Source organism: Argopecten irradians, chromosome 4, assembly GCF_041381155.1.
Source record: "Argopecten irradians isolate NY chromosome 4, Ai_NY, whole genome shotgun sequence".
Lineage (NCBI taxonomy): Eukaryota > Metazoa > Mollusca > Bivalvia > Pectinida > Pectinidae > Argopecten > Argopecten irradians.
Genome location: NC_091137.1, coordinates 31,145,742 through 31,165,418, shown reverse-complemented (window position 1 = coordinate 31,165,418; position 19,677 = coordinate 31,145,742). Strand labels below are relative to the sequence as shown.

Genomic DNA, 19,677 nt, shown 5'->3' with positions numbered 1-19,677 from the left:
CAACCTGTAATTGACCTTTGACCCTAATGGCATGATTGGACGTCGGGTGTAACTCTTCAGTGTTTGAGCTAGCGACATGGCAGGCAATCAGCGATTAAATATAATTAAACGACACATCGGATCGGACACAGATGCATATACATGGAAAGATGACATACAAGTGTGTTGCAACGATTGTAGTTCCAGCGATGACGGCCGAGTGACGTTCCAATCGGAGGCACCGACCATTCCTAAACGCCGGTAAAGTTGTATAACCCAACGGATAGTACTCGTAGTGTACAGTCATAAGGTAGTCTACGCTGATGGGTTCTGATGGTTACCTAACCCACTTACATGTATATTGCTGCCCCCCCCCACCCCCGAACGATATGCATATACATGTATAATCTACGTGTACTGGACCAGGCCGACCCCCCCTCTCCACACATACAACATAATGAAAATAAAGAAGAATACAGAGTCATTATCATATCTATATATATAAATAAATATATATTTATCCTGCAACTGTCCCAAATACTGACCAAAAACTACTCCCGGATAAAAATGTGCTTTAATATCCGTCAATACGAAATGCTTTATCTGTCAATATGATCATGTGAAATTGTTCCATATCTGACGGAACTTAACTTGACCCAGAACATGAACCTTCCGGTGAATGAAACGTCATTCGGTTTTGCTAAAACGTGACTTCACATTCACTAGAATTATGTCATTTTTACGATATCAATAATCTTGTATGGCCGTGTCGTCTTTTTCTTGGCTATGGCAAACATATGTATTGTATAAAGTAATTCTTTAATGGGAATTTGTTGTTTTTTTGGGTATTTTCATTTTGTTTCAGTGATATTTCACACTGAATAGAATTATGCGCTTATTTATTTCCCACGGCAGTAAAAAGGAGTACGCTCTCATTCGACGGTTAAGTGAATGAATCTTTACCTCCGCATCAAAGAAGCGTCTTGCTTCAAGCGAAACCAAGTACTTAACTGTCAATTTGCTTTCATTTTGAATGCCATAATGGTTGCAGGATAAACAGAATACATAGTTAGTATCTTACAATTTATGCAAGTTTTAATTTGGTGCTCGACACGGAAAGCCAAGATGACTTGGCAAATCCTTGTCATCTCGGCTTTCCTTAGTCTTGCACCAAAATAAACCTGATATTGTAACATACTAACCATGTATTCCCCATGTAGATTATTTATATTTTCATGAAATTTATCATTACAAACCTCTGCCCTGCACATACATTGTACAACAGGGTAAATTATATCATATGTGTATAAAAGTAGCGGGTCCGTGTTAAATAACGTTACGTCTCTGTCAATCAGCTGACGGAGCATGCGTAAGGCTTAGCTTTAGGCGTTGGTCCTATATTTTCCCTGTTCTTCTACATTGGCACCCAACTAAATGTAACTGATGGAAGGTGGATAGAGAGTCTCAGGTTCAGATTTACGAAATCTCAAGAAAAACAGGGAGTAGTGTAGAAGGATCTGTAGCGGGTCTATGGTTTGTACATAGTGTTGAATAATATGATACAGTCTCTGTCACTCGGCTGATGGAGTATGCTATATATATATATATATATACTTTAGCTCAGTCGGTAGGGTTGTAGTTTTTTACACCGGAGACCCGGATTTGATTCCCAGTCAAGGCACTTGGCAGGATTGAACCATATCAGTGTTTTCCCTGTTCTTCTACATAAACAGTACTAGTGGAACTTGCTGGATACGAACTCAGATAATTCGACAACCCGGCTTAATACGAAGTACTTTGCCAGTCCTGGCCGAATTCCTTCTTTATCTTTGTTTAACAAACTCGGAAAATTAAAATTCAGAAAACTAAAACAACTTGGATATAATACGAAGTAAATTTTTGGTCCAAATGACAAAAATCATACATAAAATGTTCGTATAACTCTAATTGAGATTTTTTGGACAAAGAGATCACTGAAAATACAGATTTCTTTTTCATAAATATGCCGTAAAACCGCATTTCAAAAGCTGCTTAAAACTACAAAAACATGGAGAAACTGTTTAATGTTTAGCTATGAACCTAAGTTATATTGTATTAACAATCATCAGCGATTATCAATTGTAAATCTGAAGTACATGTTCATTACTTACATAAACATTACCCCAACTGGTTCTATCCCGGCTATAGTGGCACACTTTCTCTCACTAAATATAGTGGGTCAGATCCCTTCGAACTAGTGACTATAATAGTGTTGTAGTAGTAGAAAACTCACTACGGACAGATCTGTCAGACTTCAAACTAGGAACCCTCCAAACACCGGTTGGAATCGCTCTACTTATTAATCGAGCTACAACGTACATACACATGTACCTGGTCTCTGGCAATCAACCTGCATGGTCCAGAAACGTTTCTCTCTCATTGATCCTGTTTTAGTCATGGTCCTGAAAATACTGCATACGAAAACCCAGGTTTGGGAATAATTCATCTGTAGGAAATTTGGTATAGGTTGCATGCATATGACTTCTGGTGTAACTATATAAATTTGTATGTCAAAATGTTTTTTGCAGACAAGAATTACTGAAATGGAATGGCTGGGGATACAAAGATTCCAAGTTCAACCTCAATAAGGATGGCCAAGTAGAATTTAGTGGAGAAAGGTATTTATAGATCAGAGAATGTGTACCTGACAGGATAATATCTGTCTGATTATATTTTACAATGCTATTAATTCATTTGTTTGAAGAATTCATAAAAAAATCTGCCCTAGCAACCACCTCTGTGGTATAAGACCACCAGTTGAATAAGACCACTTTCTCAGGGTTCCAAATTGGTCAATTTCAACACAATTTGATCTGTGTATAAAGATCACTTGGGTGTTATGAAAATTTTTCTTGGTCCCTTGGGAGGGCCTTTTTAGACAGGTTTGAGTGTAACAAGTGAAAAAAGGAGTGAGAGTTTGGTACATATGTTGTATTTTCTCTTCTCTGATTAGAATTTTAACAATGGATTGTCTAAATGTAACAATTGATAACATTATTATTTAGCTCAGCTGGTACAGAGGTTTTTTCCGCTCTAATAATTTTTCAAAAATCACTTTAAGATCCAGGTGAAACATACAGGTCCTCTATGCTTCCTGGTTTCTTTTATTGTTCTTTGGATTGCACGAGAAGAATTTTGCATTAATATGATAATTGTTTTTATCAAATTAATAACCTTGGTTATTTTTCTTTATTATACTAGGTATCGACTTAGTGGTCAGGTAATGCCACAACTACGGGAATGGATGATGGCGACAGTTGGTATTAGCATGGACCACAAAACACCAGCTCAGGTACTACATGTACATCACACACAACACATGATCAGGGACATATCAGACATTATACAACACATGTTCAGTTACACCATACACATATGTACAAGACATGCTCAGGGACATCACACATACAAAACATGATCAGGGACATCACACACACAACACATGACCAGGGACATTACATACATGACACTGCTCAGAGACATATCACACACACGTACAACACATGCTCAGAGACATATCACACACACAGCACATGCTCAGAGACATCACACACACAGCACATGCTCAAAGACATATCACACACACGTACAACACATGCTCAGAGACAAATCACAGACATGCTCAGAGACATCACACACACAGCACATGCTCAGAGACATATCACACACACATACAACACATGCTCAGAGACATATCACAGACATGCTCAGAGACATCACACACACAATTGTGACATACAACACATGCTCAGAGACATCACACACACATACATACAACACATGCTCTGGTATTACATCATACACGTAACACATGCTCAGAGTTGTTAAGTAATACTGATTGTCTTTTTAACTGATAAAGTCTTGTGTATAAGCAATGTTTTTTTGACGTTTGCAGCCAGAACTTACAGCCAAAGACATTCCAGCACCAGTTAGGAATGAAGAGTTCATTGCAGATCTCCGTAAGAAAGGTGTACCCTTTACAGATGACTGCCAGGATAGACTTTTCAGAGCCCATGGTAAATACCACCATACATATCTTCTGTAATTTTATCCATATTGATTATTTTGATCGGGGAATCTGCTTATCTCTAAAGTTTATCATTTTCAGAACATATTTACTGACGGGAGAAGCACCTCATCCTCTTTTTGAGGCCTCAATTTCACTTACCTCAACTTAAACACAGGCTAAAACTAAGGAAATTGATTATGCTTCTCTTTTTAATTTCTTTTGCAGATTGATTAATATCTTAGTCTGTACAATGCTTTTGTGAAATGTTAGCCCAAATAGCCCAAATTTGATTGTATTAAGGGCCCTTTCATTTCTTTAATTTTTTAAGCGCCCTTGGCACTTACCATAATTTCCTGCGTATTGCCCGCGGGCTATACAATTTTTTACATAAAACGATGTCTAATGCAGGCTAACTGCTGATGCGGGCTATCTGTGGAAATTATTACGAAAATACGCAGCCTATACGTTGTAAGCTATTTTAAAGGCATTTAGAATAACAGGTGAATACTCAATAGCTGAGGTATAAAAGTATATTAAAGTATTTTCACATGTACTATCAAACAAATAATTTGCTAATGACTTTATATGTCCTTAAACAAACCTATGTTCCCCTCTCCAAAGGAAAGCATTATAGCATATAGACTCACATGTCATTATTAGTACATACATTTGTAGTACAAACCTTAAAAGGAATACACCAACATATAACCTGCGGGCAAAATGTCGATGTGTGTTATCAGGAATTTATTTTACAAAATTATAGAAAATACCTGATTTTGCGGGTAATATGCAGGAAATTGTGATATTAGGTCAAATACAGTAATATATCCTATTTGAAGAAATAAATAAATTTAAGATCAAAAGATTTGTAGGATAAGCCTGATTTTGTATCTGACTTTAAAGTTTTAACTATGATAAATTAAGCATGAAGTTATATATTTGTTTTTTATTTACTTTTGCAGGTCATACCTTACATGAAGTATTTGTTCTTAGGGAGGGAATATTCAAGCGCATCCCAGACCTTGTAGTGTGGCCAAGTAAGTTACTATTTCAGTGGAGACTTTTTTGTTGAAGTACAAATGAAGTCAATCTGCTTTGATTTCTATAAATTTTGAGAAAATGTTATTGTCATTGGTTTGGTGGTCAGTTTTGTATAAGCTTATATTTTTTCTTTTTGTTTCATTTTTTCAAGAATTCACAAATTGCAACCGATGATTTTTTCAAAAATGGTTTTGGTTATTTAGACGATTGTGGTAAATACTTATGTAGTTTCATCTCAATCATCGCACAGAAGAAATGCAAGATATATATAAGCATCTAAAATATAACATAACCGCTGTATAGAAGTTTCTAAAATTATTGGTAATAGGCGATCGTAAGCCTTTGAAGGAAATTTTTATATGTGACTTGTTTATACATCAAGGAAAAAAATAATTGATTTTAATCGATTATTGATTGGTTAAATAAAACTGATGATCGACCATGAAATTTCAACCGATTCTCAACACTACTTTTTTCGGATATATTCAGAGATTCTATACTGTTGACATTCAAGCTTTTGGCAGCTGTAGTCTGATCTATATAATCTAAAATAGGTTTTTATTTATTTTTCATAATAAATAATGTCAGGTTTGTAGGTTTATATTTTGATGTTTTTCCTTCAGATTCACACAATGACTGTGTTAAAATTGTCAACTTGGCTTGTCAACACAACGTTGTGTTGATTCCTTTTGGGGGTGAGTCTCTGCTTCATTTGTCATAAAAATTGATTGATGTGTAAAGCTAAATTTGAAGGCTATTAGTAGTATTGTCTGTTTTATGAAAGGGATTTTGAAAGTCGCAGTAGGAGAGAAATAGATAACTCTTTGGAGAAATAGTACTATCATACAACCATTATTTTTTTTTTAAAAAGTCTGATAATTTAAGTCCATAAAAATGTTCTTTTTTATATTACCTATAAGCATAAGGTTTTAAAAATAATTGTGTTGGTGAAAAAAGACATTATTGAAATAAATCAAGGAAACATCCATAAAAAGATAAAGATATCTGAGTGTTTTATAAACAGAAATTAGTCTTGAATTTTCTGTAATATATTTTGAAATTTAAGGGGGAACAACTGTTTCTGGAGCTGTAGAATGTCCAGATGGAGAAACCAGAATGATTGTTTCCTTGGATACATCACAAATGGTAAGTCTTTACTATTTAAACCTTAATGTATTCCACTTTGTATATTAAAGAGTTATTTGCCCTTGTGTATAGTATTGATTATGACATCATTAGTTAATGTCATACTTTTCAGGGGAAACAATTGCATGTTATATGAGTTTCACTAGATAAAAATAATGACCTCACAATTGACACCTTCCTGCAAGGGAAACAGCTCTGTACCCTGTAATTCCGGATTTGCAGATAACAGAGTTATCTGCACTTGCAGGTAGGTATTGATTGTGACATCATGTTTTTGGGAGTGTAACGTCATACTTTTCGGAGAAAATGATGTGAATTGCGCTCACAAAATAATGACGTAACAATCGATACCTACCAGCAAGGGAGCTAACTCTATAATATGCAAAGACGGAATATGCAAAGACAGAATAATAAAGCCATGTCTAAAAAAAGTACTCACTGATCATTTGTTTTGTAATCAATGTTTCAGAGGTAAAACCATCGTCATCAGCGACTCACAGTTCTGGGTTGCATGCACTATGCTACATTACACCTATTACCTGGTAGTGTAGCATAGTGCAATCAACCATGGGCCTATGATGATGAAGTAAAACTCATCTTGGCATATGCATAAAATATTATGGCACAAGATTTTTATGAAGGTGTATGTGTATACACCTTCCATTAGAAAATCACTTTGGTTCTCATGATAAAAGGAACACTATACCTTGGTAATCCTATCGGCAATCTTTGTAACTACGGGAGATAACTTTTACACTGTGTATTGTAACGTTGTGTATTGCACAGAGGTCAAGAACTGTCAGTGATTGCCGGTTCTCACATGCTTCACATTTTCTACACATACTTTAATTGATTTGGTTTATTTAGTTTTGCGTCTTATCAACAGCAAGGGTCAATACTATATTATTCCCCATTGTTATATTTTATTATATTAATTATTTGATTTTATATTTTGTTCACAAAATTATTCAATCTGTACTAATAGAAAGTTATATACAAGTTTTAGTACCAAATGGCAGTTCCAACTGTATAATCTCTTTAGGTAGCACCAAAATATACAAACTGTGCCTGTGATGTTATACAAATGTAGTACATGTATATAAAAAGCACAAAAAGGCAGCTGCTCATTTTGTATTTAAGCTGTAAGTGGTTATGAATACTACACAGGAGGCAAGAAGTAATATAATTGGTAAAGAACATAATAGTGCATATAGCACCAACTTTAAATCATTTTTTCTATCATGATTGTTTTGCTTTTTTCCAGAACAAGATTTTGTGGGTGGACGAAAAAAACATGATAGCAAAATGCGAGGCAGGCATCATAGGACAAGACCTAGAGCGACGGGTAATAGAATTGTTTAAAGATTGATTATGTCTCTTTTGTTGCACTATCATGGTGTCAGTTCTTTTCATTTGTCATACATTATTCTTTTAGTATATACTTTATAAAAAATATTGTTTAAAAAAAATTGTTTACCCGATACTATCATTGTAGTGGGGGGGGGGGGACAAAAAAAAAGTATTCAAGTGCTGGCAAGAGTTCATATAATATAATTCTTCAATTTCCCTAATGGAAACTGGGGAAAAGATGCATCATATGTGTAAAGGTCTCTTTAAAAAGGCATTAGTTTGCTCTTAGATGACATACACCAGGTGATTGTTAAGGCCCATGGGTCTCTTGTTTGATTTGCAGTTAGCTGAAAAGGGGTTCTGTACAGGACACGAACCTGACTCCATGGAGTTCAGCTCCCTAGGGGGCTGGGTAGCCACTCGGGCTTCTGGTATGAAGAAGAACATCTATGGCAATATAGAAGATTTGGTAAATACTTTAGTCTATTTTCTCCAGTAACTCCAAAGTATTAATTCTATCAGATAGTGTAAAGAGATAACCAATGCTTTGAATTATTTTATCTCCAACACGAAGTGTACAGTCATCATCGATGATTCTATATTACATAGTACATATAGCATTCCTTTTGTTTCTACACATATATTAACCACTATAATAATTATTGTTTGCGTATATTTTTATCTAATATGTTACTTACTCTGGCTAGGAGACAGCTTATATAGGCCTAGCCTACTGCCCAATCATTTTCTTATCAGTAAATGTCTTATGCTATGATGAAAATAAAAACAACCATTTGTAAAACAGTTATCTGTATCTATATGTTCCTCATAAGTCATGTAGCTGATATTTTGGTTTGGATTGGCAGGTTGTACATAACATCAAGTTTGTGACTAAGGTCAAGTTTGTGATATTTTGGTTTGGATTGTAGTTGTCATATCAAGTTTGTGACTCCCAAAGGAGTCATGGAGAAGAGTTGTCAGGTACCACGTATATCTTCAGGGCCTGATATCCATCACTTCATCATGGGGTCTGAAGGTGAGGCTGAATTTCTTTAAATATGTACATACACTTAGAAAGAACCGTTTTCTCATACATGAAGCTGGTCATTTGGTCAAGTCCTCTGCCACTATTTCTTCATTTCATAAGTAAATCAAATTGCAGGCATCAGTTTGCAAATGCTTTACTTTAATGAAATTAGTGTTTACCCTGCAAACTCAATTTTGATGCATGTCATAAAATAATGTACCCTATAAATACTTTATATATAATTATGTTATGCAGTGCATCAGTAAAACTCCATACACAGGCAGCATACCCATTAATTATAAATTGATAAATTAATACCTCTAAAATTTGTATGCTTGATTGTGTACTAATTACACATACAATATTTTTATATCTCAACCCTGGAAATAAATTAAACATTAAAGAAATTAAATCATGTCATAAGAGTTTGTGCATCAACTGGACACTTTTTTTCAAATAGATATTTGCACAAATGCAAATGTGATCATCAATTAATTTTATATTTTAACCACATACCTTCTTCCGATAAGTCCCTGTTAAGCATTGGGTTCACACAGAATTAGAAATTATCTGAAACACTGGTTATCTCCATGTTCTGTACTAAAATGCTTGCTGTTACACAGGTACCCTTGGTGTTGTCACAGAAGTAGCTATTAAAGTGCGACCACTACCAGAGTGTAAGAAATATGGCTCCATCGTATTCCCACAGTTTGAGAATGGAGTAGCTTGTTTGAGGGAGGTGGCCAAGCAGGTACGATGAACAAAATTTATCACATAACATTCATGGGCATACAAAATGCCATAAATATTTTAAAACTCCTGACATTTTTTGTAATAACATTCATTTATTTATTTTGACGTCACAGGTAAGAATGGCGTCATAATCAATATGTGAGTTCCATTAATAGATTGAAATGTTATCTCAATTAAAGGGTTTTACTGCTATGCAGACTTTATGAATTGTTTCCATGTGTGTATTAAATGTTTAAAAACGGGAGAGAGAAAGATGGGAAAAACATTGTTTCACATTCTTTAACACCCTTACAATGTGGATCATCTGGGAGCTTTTGTTGTATTAAAAGAGGTTTACATGTATGTAAATATAATTAATTTTCTTTGTTAATATTTTTTATTCAGAGATGTGCACCAGCTTCTATCAGACTTATGGACAATCAACAGTTCCAGTTTGGTATGAATTTTTATTATCCTTTATGAGCGACGTTTGCAGAGGATATTAAATTGGGCTCCGTTCGTCTGTTACTATTGTGGACCTTCCATTTTCGATATATATACTCTTGTTAAAACAAAAACATAATATCCAATCTGATCAAAATTGAAAAAATTATATCGAGGACAACATCAATCTCTATCTAGATAACAATGTAACCCTAAAACACATGTATACATACTGCATCAAATTCCAAATACTACTGCGACGTACATATGTTCTATTGATACATGTTTTTTTATCATGTTTTGTGAACTTTTGTGACCGTTCTTAAGATGTAATTTTGTTTGTTCTTTTTGTGTCTTGGTAAAGAGGTAGATTGCTTCAGAAAATTTACAATATTGTGTCCACACTGTTGAAATTTTTTTCTTTACCCAATCATATCTTATTATATATTGATATCAATGTATTATCAAATTACAACGAACAAATCACCAAAATGGTGGAAAATATAATTTTGTTAACTGTCACTTAGAAAATATCTTTTTTTTTTTTTTTTTTTTTTAATATTAATAGGTGCTGCCCTGAAGCCTGATAGTGGGTCAATGCTGACTAGTTTTGTTGATGGAATTAAGAAGTTTTACATCACCAAGCTAAAGGGATTTGATCCAAAGAAGCTTAGTGTGGCAACACTCTTGTTTGAGGGTACACAACAGGTATGGTGTGACTTTTTATATCATTGATAATCTTAATTGCAGAGAATGCATTCTCTCCTTAATGATAGAGCTGTGTTGGTCTTCATCTGGTAATCTTAACTGAGAATGCATTCTCTCCTTAATGATAGATCTGTGTTGGTCTTCACTGGTAATCTTAACTGAGAATGCATTCTTTTACTGACTGATAGATCACTGTGTGTTGGTCTTCACTGGTAATCTTAACTGAGAATGCATTCTTTCCTTACTGATAGATCAGCTGTGTTGGTCTTCACTGGTAATCTTAACTGAGAATGCATTCTCTCCTTACTGATAGAGCTGTGTTGGTCTTCACTGGTAATCTTAACTGAGAATGCATTCTTTCCTTACTGATAGAGCTGTGTTGGTCTTCACTGGTAATCTTAACTGAGAATGCATTCTTTCCTTACTGATAGAATTGTGTTGATCATTCTATGCACATGCCTCTCCTCTCCCCAGTCGTACATAAATGTTGGGTGGGGGTTTGAAAACCACACAGGACAGCTGAAGGTAATTGAAGGTAATGACTGTTTGCCAACTTTCCTTTACCTCCAAATTCTTTTCTGTCCTTTACATTATTCTGGCAGTTTATAATAATAATATTTATATTTATATAATTATTACTTTTTTGTCATTTAAAAGGTGTTATTCTTTACACCTTACACATACAAAGCATTCAAGTATAATGTAAACTTGTTGCATGTACATAAATGTTACAGTATTATAAAAACTGTTTTGTTCTGCAGGAAGTTGCTGCCCAGGAAAAGAGAGTGTATGAAATAGCATCAAAATTTGGGTAGGTTTAACTTGTATCACATGCAAGTGTTAGCATTGTATATAAAATTGTTTCTGTCTGTGATATTCATTTTTGTATTATTACCAACTATCAAAAGAGTATATTTTTTGTCATTTTTCAGGTTTATGTTGCGTGTAAAAATGTGAAACTATATCTAATAGGAGGTATCATTTTGTAGTCCATGTTGGTACCAGAATTTCTCTGTATCTTGATAATATTTGTTCTATTACAGAGGTTTAGCGGCGGGAGCTGACAATGGAGAGAGAGGATACATGTTAACATTTGTTATCGCCTATCTCAGGGTAAGTGTTACAGTAACCCATTCACCCCTGGAGACGTATTTAGATTATTCTACTTCAAAGTCTGGAATAGTCTATTTTAGAATTTCAGGGATGAATGAGTTGAATAAGTATTCCATGCAGATATTATTGAATTGAATAAACTATCGTAAAAATAACAATGATTTTAATCCATGATAGGATTTTCTTCGTATTTATATCTTTAATTTGGTTGAATTTTAAGAAATAAGTCAAGATATAGGTAGTGCCCTCAAACAGAACTTAAAGACTCAGGTGGAGGAATTAATTTTACTTGTCTAATGGATTATCTGTATTGGATTGTAGAGTTAATGATAGTAATAATGTCGCCATCAAAGATAAGAAATGAAATCTCATTTCTCTAGTATGATCCTAACTTTAATTAGACTCATAAACATTGTTCTAAATTTTACTGAATATTCAAATTGCATGAATCAAAAACGATATTGGTTGTTTACTATTGATCATTTGGTAAGTAAGTCAAGTACATGTACAGTAACTATAACATTATTCCTTATTATCATGATCTTACACTTTAGTACTATTCTTATATGACTATAATATCATTACTTTTATCTTCAGGATCTTGGATTTGAGTACTATATTGTGGCGGAATCGTTTGAGACGTCAGTACCATGGGATAGGTAAATAGGCTGTTGAATATAACTATAAACATACTTATTTTGGCAGAATCAAATTTTAGCACAAACCAATCTTGGACAGGTTAGTGCAATGACAAATTCTGGCAATCAATCATAGCTATTCAAAAGATTTACAGAAAATGAAATTAGGGCTATCGTATTTGTACATTATATACTGAAAGCAAGGTGACCGCCAAAATATGTACCGTTACAATATTTTCTTTTTTGTTTTCAATTGTCCTCCTCACTGTTCAAAAAAAAAAGAAATCTGTGAAAGAAAAAGTTTGGAAACTTGCTTATATTTTTTTTGTTATCTTTTAATTTGCTCAATAAAAAGTAAATGGAAATCTGTATTTGTTTTATAATATTAATTGAAACAGAAATAACACTATTTTTGTGTTGGCAGCACTTGCAATTTAAGGTTGAGTCTTTCCAAATATTCGACGTTTTAACTTTAAGCATCTTTAAAGATTGATAAGTCCTAGCAGAACATCTAATATATGTTTCTGGTCCTACAATTTAGGACAAAACAGCCATATGTTGCAGTTTAATTTTATACATGTTTGATATCTTTTGTGTCTATGGCAGGTGTCTGGACCTGTGTAACAATGTGAAGGACCGTCTAGACCGTGAATGTAAGAAGCGAGGGATCCAGTTTCCACCTTACATTACCTGTCGAGTCACGCAGACATATGATGCTGGTGCCTGTGTTTATTTCTACTTCGGGTTTAACTACCGTGGTCTGTCAAACCCTGTACAGATATACGAAGACATTGAGGTAAGATCACTGATTTAATACATTTAATAACACTGCACCAACACAAATTTTAATTCAATTTAAAACTTAAAAGATGAATTTGGAAGAGTCCCTAAGATTATTTGCTTACTGTCAAAATTCTAGGTTACTGTTAATAACAAACTTATCACTTTCTATTCAATTAAAATATGTATAAATGTTAGTTCCTATAACTGCCAGACTCTTGCTTTGCAAAGCAGCAAACTGGACCTATTTTGTATACTTAGTTTTACACAGCGAATCTCCAGCATTTATTTGGTGCTATCGAAAGCCTATATATGCTATCAAAATTATAACAGTTTTTGTAAACATTCAAAACATAAAGATTAAGTTAATATGATTTTGAAATGTAGAACAAATAAAAAACACTTAATGCTTTTGTCTTCAAGTTTAAAATCTTTACAATTTCAGAATTGTGCACGAGAGGAGATCCTAGCCAATGGTGGCAGTATATCCCATCACCACGGAGGTAAATATCAGATATACAGATGTGATATTTTTGAGTGAGATGGAGGGGGGGGGGTAATGTTGATTTATGTTTTTATGCAATAAGCTGACATGTCACCCACTTTAACCTCAGATGAAGGATCTCTCCCTTATCCCATGTATATATAAAATCCATGTGAAAATGATCAAATGAAAGACTCACCATTCATTCTCATCACAGACTCATTGAGTTTGTAAATTTACCATCTAGTTTCTGTTCAAACGCTTCAACTTTTTGACCGGCAGACAATTTCTTTGTGATTGGACTCGCCTAAAAACCATGTGATTCCCGAAAGTGAATTGACCATCAAAATATTAAAGAAAAATGATTATTAGATTCTAAATACTGCAATGTTTTATTATAATGGTCATTTACATGTACATGTATATACATTAAATGATTACACTTTTAATGTCTTTCTGTGTTAACAGGGCTCTGTTATTCAGTTGTACAGAAATATTAAGAGCTTAATTTCTGTTTTAGTGGGCAAGGTGAGAAAACAGTACCTGAAAAAGACTGTAGGAGAAATAGGCCTTGGTTCAATGCGTGCCGTCAAGAACTTTATTGACCCAGACAACATCTTCGGCAATGACAACTTAATGATTGGAGAGCCCAAATTATAGGACAATTTATTTAGTCAATATGCAGTACAGCAGTCTTGAAGAAATTTTGATTTGATGAATTCTACAAGCTCTACTCATAAACAACTTTGAAGCCCATGAGGTGATGTAGATGATTAACCTGTCAGATGTAAAACTAATTATTTTAGTGTTTTCTCCTTATAAACAGGTACATCACTGTAATATATGATTGCAATATTTATATATTCTTTATAAATTTTTTAGACAAAAATAGTTTTGTTTACATTGCAAAACCCTATAAATTCTTGAGTTTACCTTTTCATCCTTTCAACATAATTTCATAAGGTTTAAAGGGAACTTTTTTCTATGAGCTTATTTTTTCTTATTTTCATCTGATCAAAAATAACTATAATTAATTTTAACGAACAATTAAAGAATTTTGTCTAATCAAATGTTTTCAGCAAATGACAAATTGACCATAGCATGCTTTAATGAACAACGTTTTTAATTCAATTTAAATGAAATAAGATCATGGGAAGAAAAACACTACAATATATTCGCGAACTTGCATTTTCAATAATTAACAATGATGTGATAAACTAGATAATTATTTTGATTTTCATGTCATTGCATGCTATAATTTTTTTGTTTAAATCCATGATTTATTTAAGGGTCTAATGTGTTAAGACTTTAATTTATGAGCGGTAGTGCGTGATCGTATAAATGTGAGACAAGTAAACTTCTGTCCCTTAAGTTTTGTTTTTATGTGTAAATGTAATTTGAATTATTGAATGTTTTTAATGCCATGTTGTTGGAGACATTCCTAGGAACTATTTATCACTGTAGTACGCATAATATAATTAATAATTAGTGCACATGTTGCTTTTGTAGTACCTGTTCTGGTAATAGGAGTTTTAGATATACACTGTCCCGTACACTTGATTAGCAAGCTATATGGTTAACTGGTTTGCCAATATAACCGTAACCTGACTACGCCTGTAATATAGTTACAGTTTAATCAGTTTAGTTTGCTAAATTGTTTAGTTTTCGTCTTTTCCACTTTATTTAATAAGTTATGCTCTGTTCAGTAATAACTGTGTTGGCTTTCTCAAAGACTGCCAACAATCCTAAAATGATAATGCATTTATATACTGTGAACCAACTTTCTTTTGCGGCTACTAAATTTCGAGATTTCCATTTCAAAGCACATTATCGGAGATTACGTTTTCGCAGATGTAAAATTAAATGGAAGACCATTGAATATGAGTGGAGGATGTTTATTCGCGTTGATAGACTGTCAGAAATTTACATTGATCGCGAAATTAGCAAAAATAATTTACACATGAATTGAAAAGGGTTAAACGTATCATGGCATTGGGGTAGGTATTTTACTGCAATGTCATTTGGGTTTGCTTCGTTTTTATTGTGAGATTTTACAAAATGTTAGATGTTTTTATTATCCTGTTGCTGCGTTTTTATTAAGTGCCTGCGACTGCATGTAAATAAATAGCAATGGCATTATCCTTTTTGCATTATTTATAAATCATACAATAATTTGTTGCAAGGGTTTCATCTTTTTAAATCTATTTTGTTTGGGTGCTAGTAAACTGGTATTTGTCATGATATGATTTCCATGTATTAGATTCTTGGATTAATGTATTTTCTTTCGTAATTCTTATTTATGTACATTGTAATTGATAGCACTATCAATTTACTAGCACTTCATTTCATTTTTTGGCGAATTTTCTAACCACAATCATGATATCTTCTCCCATTGTAAGAACGGGTGTAGATTATTGTTAATGTAAAATCCGTTTATGGTATGAATGGTTTCTACATGCATGCGTGGATGATGGTGGTGACTAACTGCAAATCACTAGCTGTAATTTACGTGTAGAATTCTGAAAGGTTCGTTCAATACTGAAATTAATGTCAACTTTTTCAAGTGAAATGCAATCCATGACTTGTCTTTTATACATGATGTTTGAAGTCTAGAGAAGGTATGTGTAGTTCATGGTTGGAAACCCAGGAGTCGGTGCCACTATCAAACGACAGAGTACGCGGCGACTGGTGGATCTCCAGCATGTGTGGAGTTGGATTAGATGCTACTTCTGTTATCATCCAGTGTGTGGCGACACCAATTAGGCAATGTTAGTGATCATCTTTGATGTGAACGTTTTCCTCCCAACTGTTTGATTGTTGTCTAAACAATTGTATGAGAACGTTGTAATGTGTGTTTGCAGAAAAAACCCAGATATTGACAGAAAGTTGTTACCGTATCATCCATATGTTGACAGCGTCGGCAATAATTAGGTTAATTATACTAGAGATGATTTTTACGTTGTATTATCAATTAACTTTCTGAAAATAAATGAATAAAACTATCATTAAATATAAAGAAACTGCATTTGTTTGATTAATTTATTTTTAAATGAGTAAAGATATTACTTGTCTATAAATACTAAAGTACAATTTTCAGTTGCTGTCCTACTAGTTTGTGGACGTCAAAGCAGACCTAGCCAATTATTTCGTTGTTTTCGTGAGTTCTGAAAAAGAATTTACACCGTTAGGTATCATAACAATTAAGTTTTTGGATGTAACGGTCATTTGAGTACCTAAATATTTAAGGTAATGTAGCTGAATTTTGTGACCGCCTATCAGCTATTAAATGCTCGTAAGGATCAAAATGCCAAATGGTAGTAAGCATGGCTGACGTGCTGTAAAACAGTATGTTAACAAAACTTGACCTGAACATTAGTTGCTCAACTATAGGATAACACCATTACGGTACTGTCAATACCGAAAATATTTCCTTTTGTTGGGCAGTTTTAATCAGAAACTTCCAAAGCAAAATCAGAAGGAGTTGAGTTAGTGATTTTTAGATTTTATTGAAACTCAAACCAATGTTATGTTTTTGACTTGAAACAACTATTTAAACCAACAGTTACAATTAAGAAAAAATCTCTAAAATCAATAAAAGATGTCACTCACTGTTCCGTCCGGCAAATGAAGTGATTCTGCAGCTCGCATGATTCATCGTTCCATTGGAAATCATGATGGCCGTACAAGCAAAGGCAGTTTTCAATTTCGCCATCGTAATTGTTATTAGGCTCCCCAGGGAACCAGTCAGTGAAAGTAAATCTTTCTTGATTAGTCGCCCACTCCCATGAGCCCTCTACGTGCGTGTCTGTCCCACTAGTAAAGTAGCACATGCTATTCTTGTGTGGGTCTACAATATAAACAATAAATATAGAGATAACGTGGGGATATTACACAACAAGATTATTAGTATTCCAATGAAAAATATACTTCAAGGCATGCAATTTTCGCTTTTCCCGCTGCTATTCATTCCATGATAATTAAACTTGGTGATTTATAGTTCAAATTTAAATATGGATGTTTTAATTAGAACCACCATTGCAGAACATAGACATTTAGCACGCATGTAATTTTCGACAACTTTATCCCACCGCCAAGCTTAGAGAAATATAAAACAGGTTTTTGAAGGAAGAGGGGACATTATATATAATCATATTTTATTACAAGCCACATAGATGACGGTGATGGTAATGAACGCACACAGTTAACTGCAACTCCGTCTTTGCATATTACAGAGTTAGCTCCCTTCCGGGAACGTAATTATTGTGACGTCATTATATTGCGGGCGCAATTTACGTCGTTTTCTCCGAAAATAATGACGTGACGCTCACAATCAGTACCTAACTGCAAGAGTAGATAACTCTGAAACATGCAACAATTACAAAATTAAAAAAAATGGTTGCATTATCCTAACAACAGATCAAAGACCATACCGAATTGATGAAGTCGTCGGAGTTCAGCTTTCAGAAAGTTATTTTCATCGGCATCAGTGATAGACACTAGCTCACTGTGAAACAATTGACAGTTGAACTGAAAATAGAAGAAACTTATTCCAAACGGGAAATATTTAAGTAAGACTCGCTAGAAATAAGTATTACTATGACTTTGATAAAGATGAGATAATGAGATCATGAACAAAAACCAATATCGACAGTGTACTTAAAATTTTTCAACATTATGTCATATTAACAGTTATATAAATTTATAAACTATTATCTGCTCGCCCATTAAACATTGGTTATACTTACGTTGGCCATGGCCCAGTTGTCTTTCTCCCTCGAGAAAAGGTAGCACGACTCTCTGTAGGATTGCCAACCGTCATGGCATCCACTTGCTTCAATGGCTAATGTCAGAAATATTTCATATTTTCAGTTCTTAAACACAAATTATGCAAGAACTGCAGTCATTTACACCAAATGGTGTTATTTTTTTGACGAAAATCAATTTAAATAGCAATTTTAAATGTGATCCACAGCGATATCGTATAGCCGATATTTTTTTCGCAGGGATTATACTTTGAAGATTTCGCGGCACATCGGCATAGTCTCCAAAATTTTATCCCCGAAAAAGAATTACATGATATGACTAAAGACTACATATTATACGATATATGTAGACTTTTGGCCATGTTAGGGTATTGCGACAGTTCTCTTTCATTGGTTTCTCCTTTTTAAGCCAAAACAGCGAAAGTTTTGTTTGACCCGTGAATATAACCTACTATTCGGTAATCATCAAATTGTTATTACTGAATGATAAGTCAGCCTCTTTTGAACATCGACCTGGTAAATTAGAAGTGAAAAGTAAAATTAGTGTCGTGGATAACCGCCATCTATAAATCTGGCATAGCCTATTCCGTCTTTGCATATGGCAGAGCAACCTTCCTTTCGGGTAGGTATCCATTTTGACGTTATAAGCTTGTGAGAAAAATCGTTTTCTCTGAAAAATGTACTACTACGCTCGCAAAACTTAACGTCAGAATCAATACCTGCCAGCAAGGGCAGACAATTATGTAATATGCAAATACCACATAATTATTAGAAACTATTGGTTGATATGGTTTATAGGGTTGTTTCGATAAACAAACGCTGTTGTCTGCGTAATTATTCTATTTGCAATGTATTCACCAAGTTAATTACCACTTTGTGATTTACTATATTACTCTAAAAATTTAAAATTAATTAACCTTTGACCTTTGGTGACCTCCATTTTGACATTTTACATATAAATGTATGCAAATGAACATAATTATACTATATTATATAATGTTAATTGCCGAAAACAACGCGTAAAATTAAGAATTATAACTATGATATTATACAGCGTATCTACATGTAGGTCATCCATGACAGACGTAGTAAGTGAACTATCGTTATCCTTCTTTCTTACGATTAGAAGAACTTCATTCATGGTAAGAGTTGCAAATGTATAGCTCAAAGTATGCAACAACATAACTATCCACGCGTAAGAAATATGGCAGATGTTACAGGATACTACTATTTAAAATGCTACAACAAATAGCATATAGAGACATAATAAACCATGACTTACCTGATACTAATGCTAAAAACACGAAGCACAAGCCGTTCATAGACATGATCTTCAGTATTTCCTTATCTAGAAATGTGTCATACAAATGCATAACATAGCTGGAAAGCTTTGATAAGAGAATGTGTGTCCATCTTTTTGGCAT

At 33.9% G+C, this 19,677-nt stretch overlaps 1 protein-coding gene and 1 pseudogene across 1 annotated transcript; one reads left to right on the top strand and one right to left on the bottom strand.

Moving 5' to 3' along the window:
- LOC138321277 (alkyldihydroxyacetonephosphate synthase, peroxisomal-like) lies at window positions 1–16,345 on the top strand. Its single transcript, XM_069264834.1, has 19 exons — window positions 1–240; window positions 2,547–2,636; window positions 3,220–3,310; window positions 3,914–4,034; window positions 4,990–5,064; window positions 5,692–5,763; window positions 6,135–6,214; window positions 7,479–7,559; window positions 7,908–8,059; window positions 8,494–8,600; window positions 9,215–9,342; window positions 9,729–9,780; window positions 10,336–10,475; window positions 11,237–11,286; window positions 11,519–11,588; window positions 12,186–12,247; window positions 12,833–13,022; window positions 13,452–13,509; window positions 14,011–16,345. The coding sequence occupies exons 1-19, from the start codon at window positions 77–79 to the stop codon at window positions 14,148–14,150; spliced, it is 1,923 nt and encodes a 640-aa protein (XP_069120935.1). The 5' UTR covers window positions 1–76; the 3' UTR covers window positions 14,151–16,345.
- A 170-nt stretch (window positions 16,346–16,515) lies between these two features.
- On the bottom strand, window positions 16,516–19,642 carry LOC138321276 (perlucin-like; annotated as a pseudogene).
- Between the last annotated feature and the right edge of the window lie 35 nt (window positions 19,643–19,677).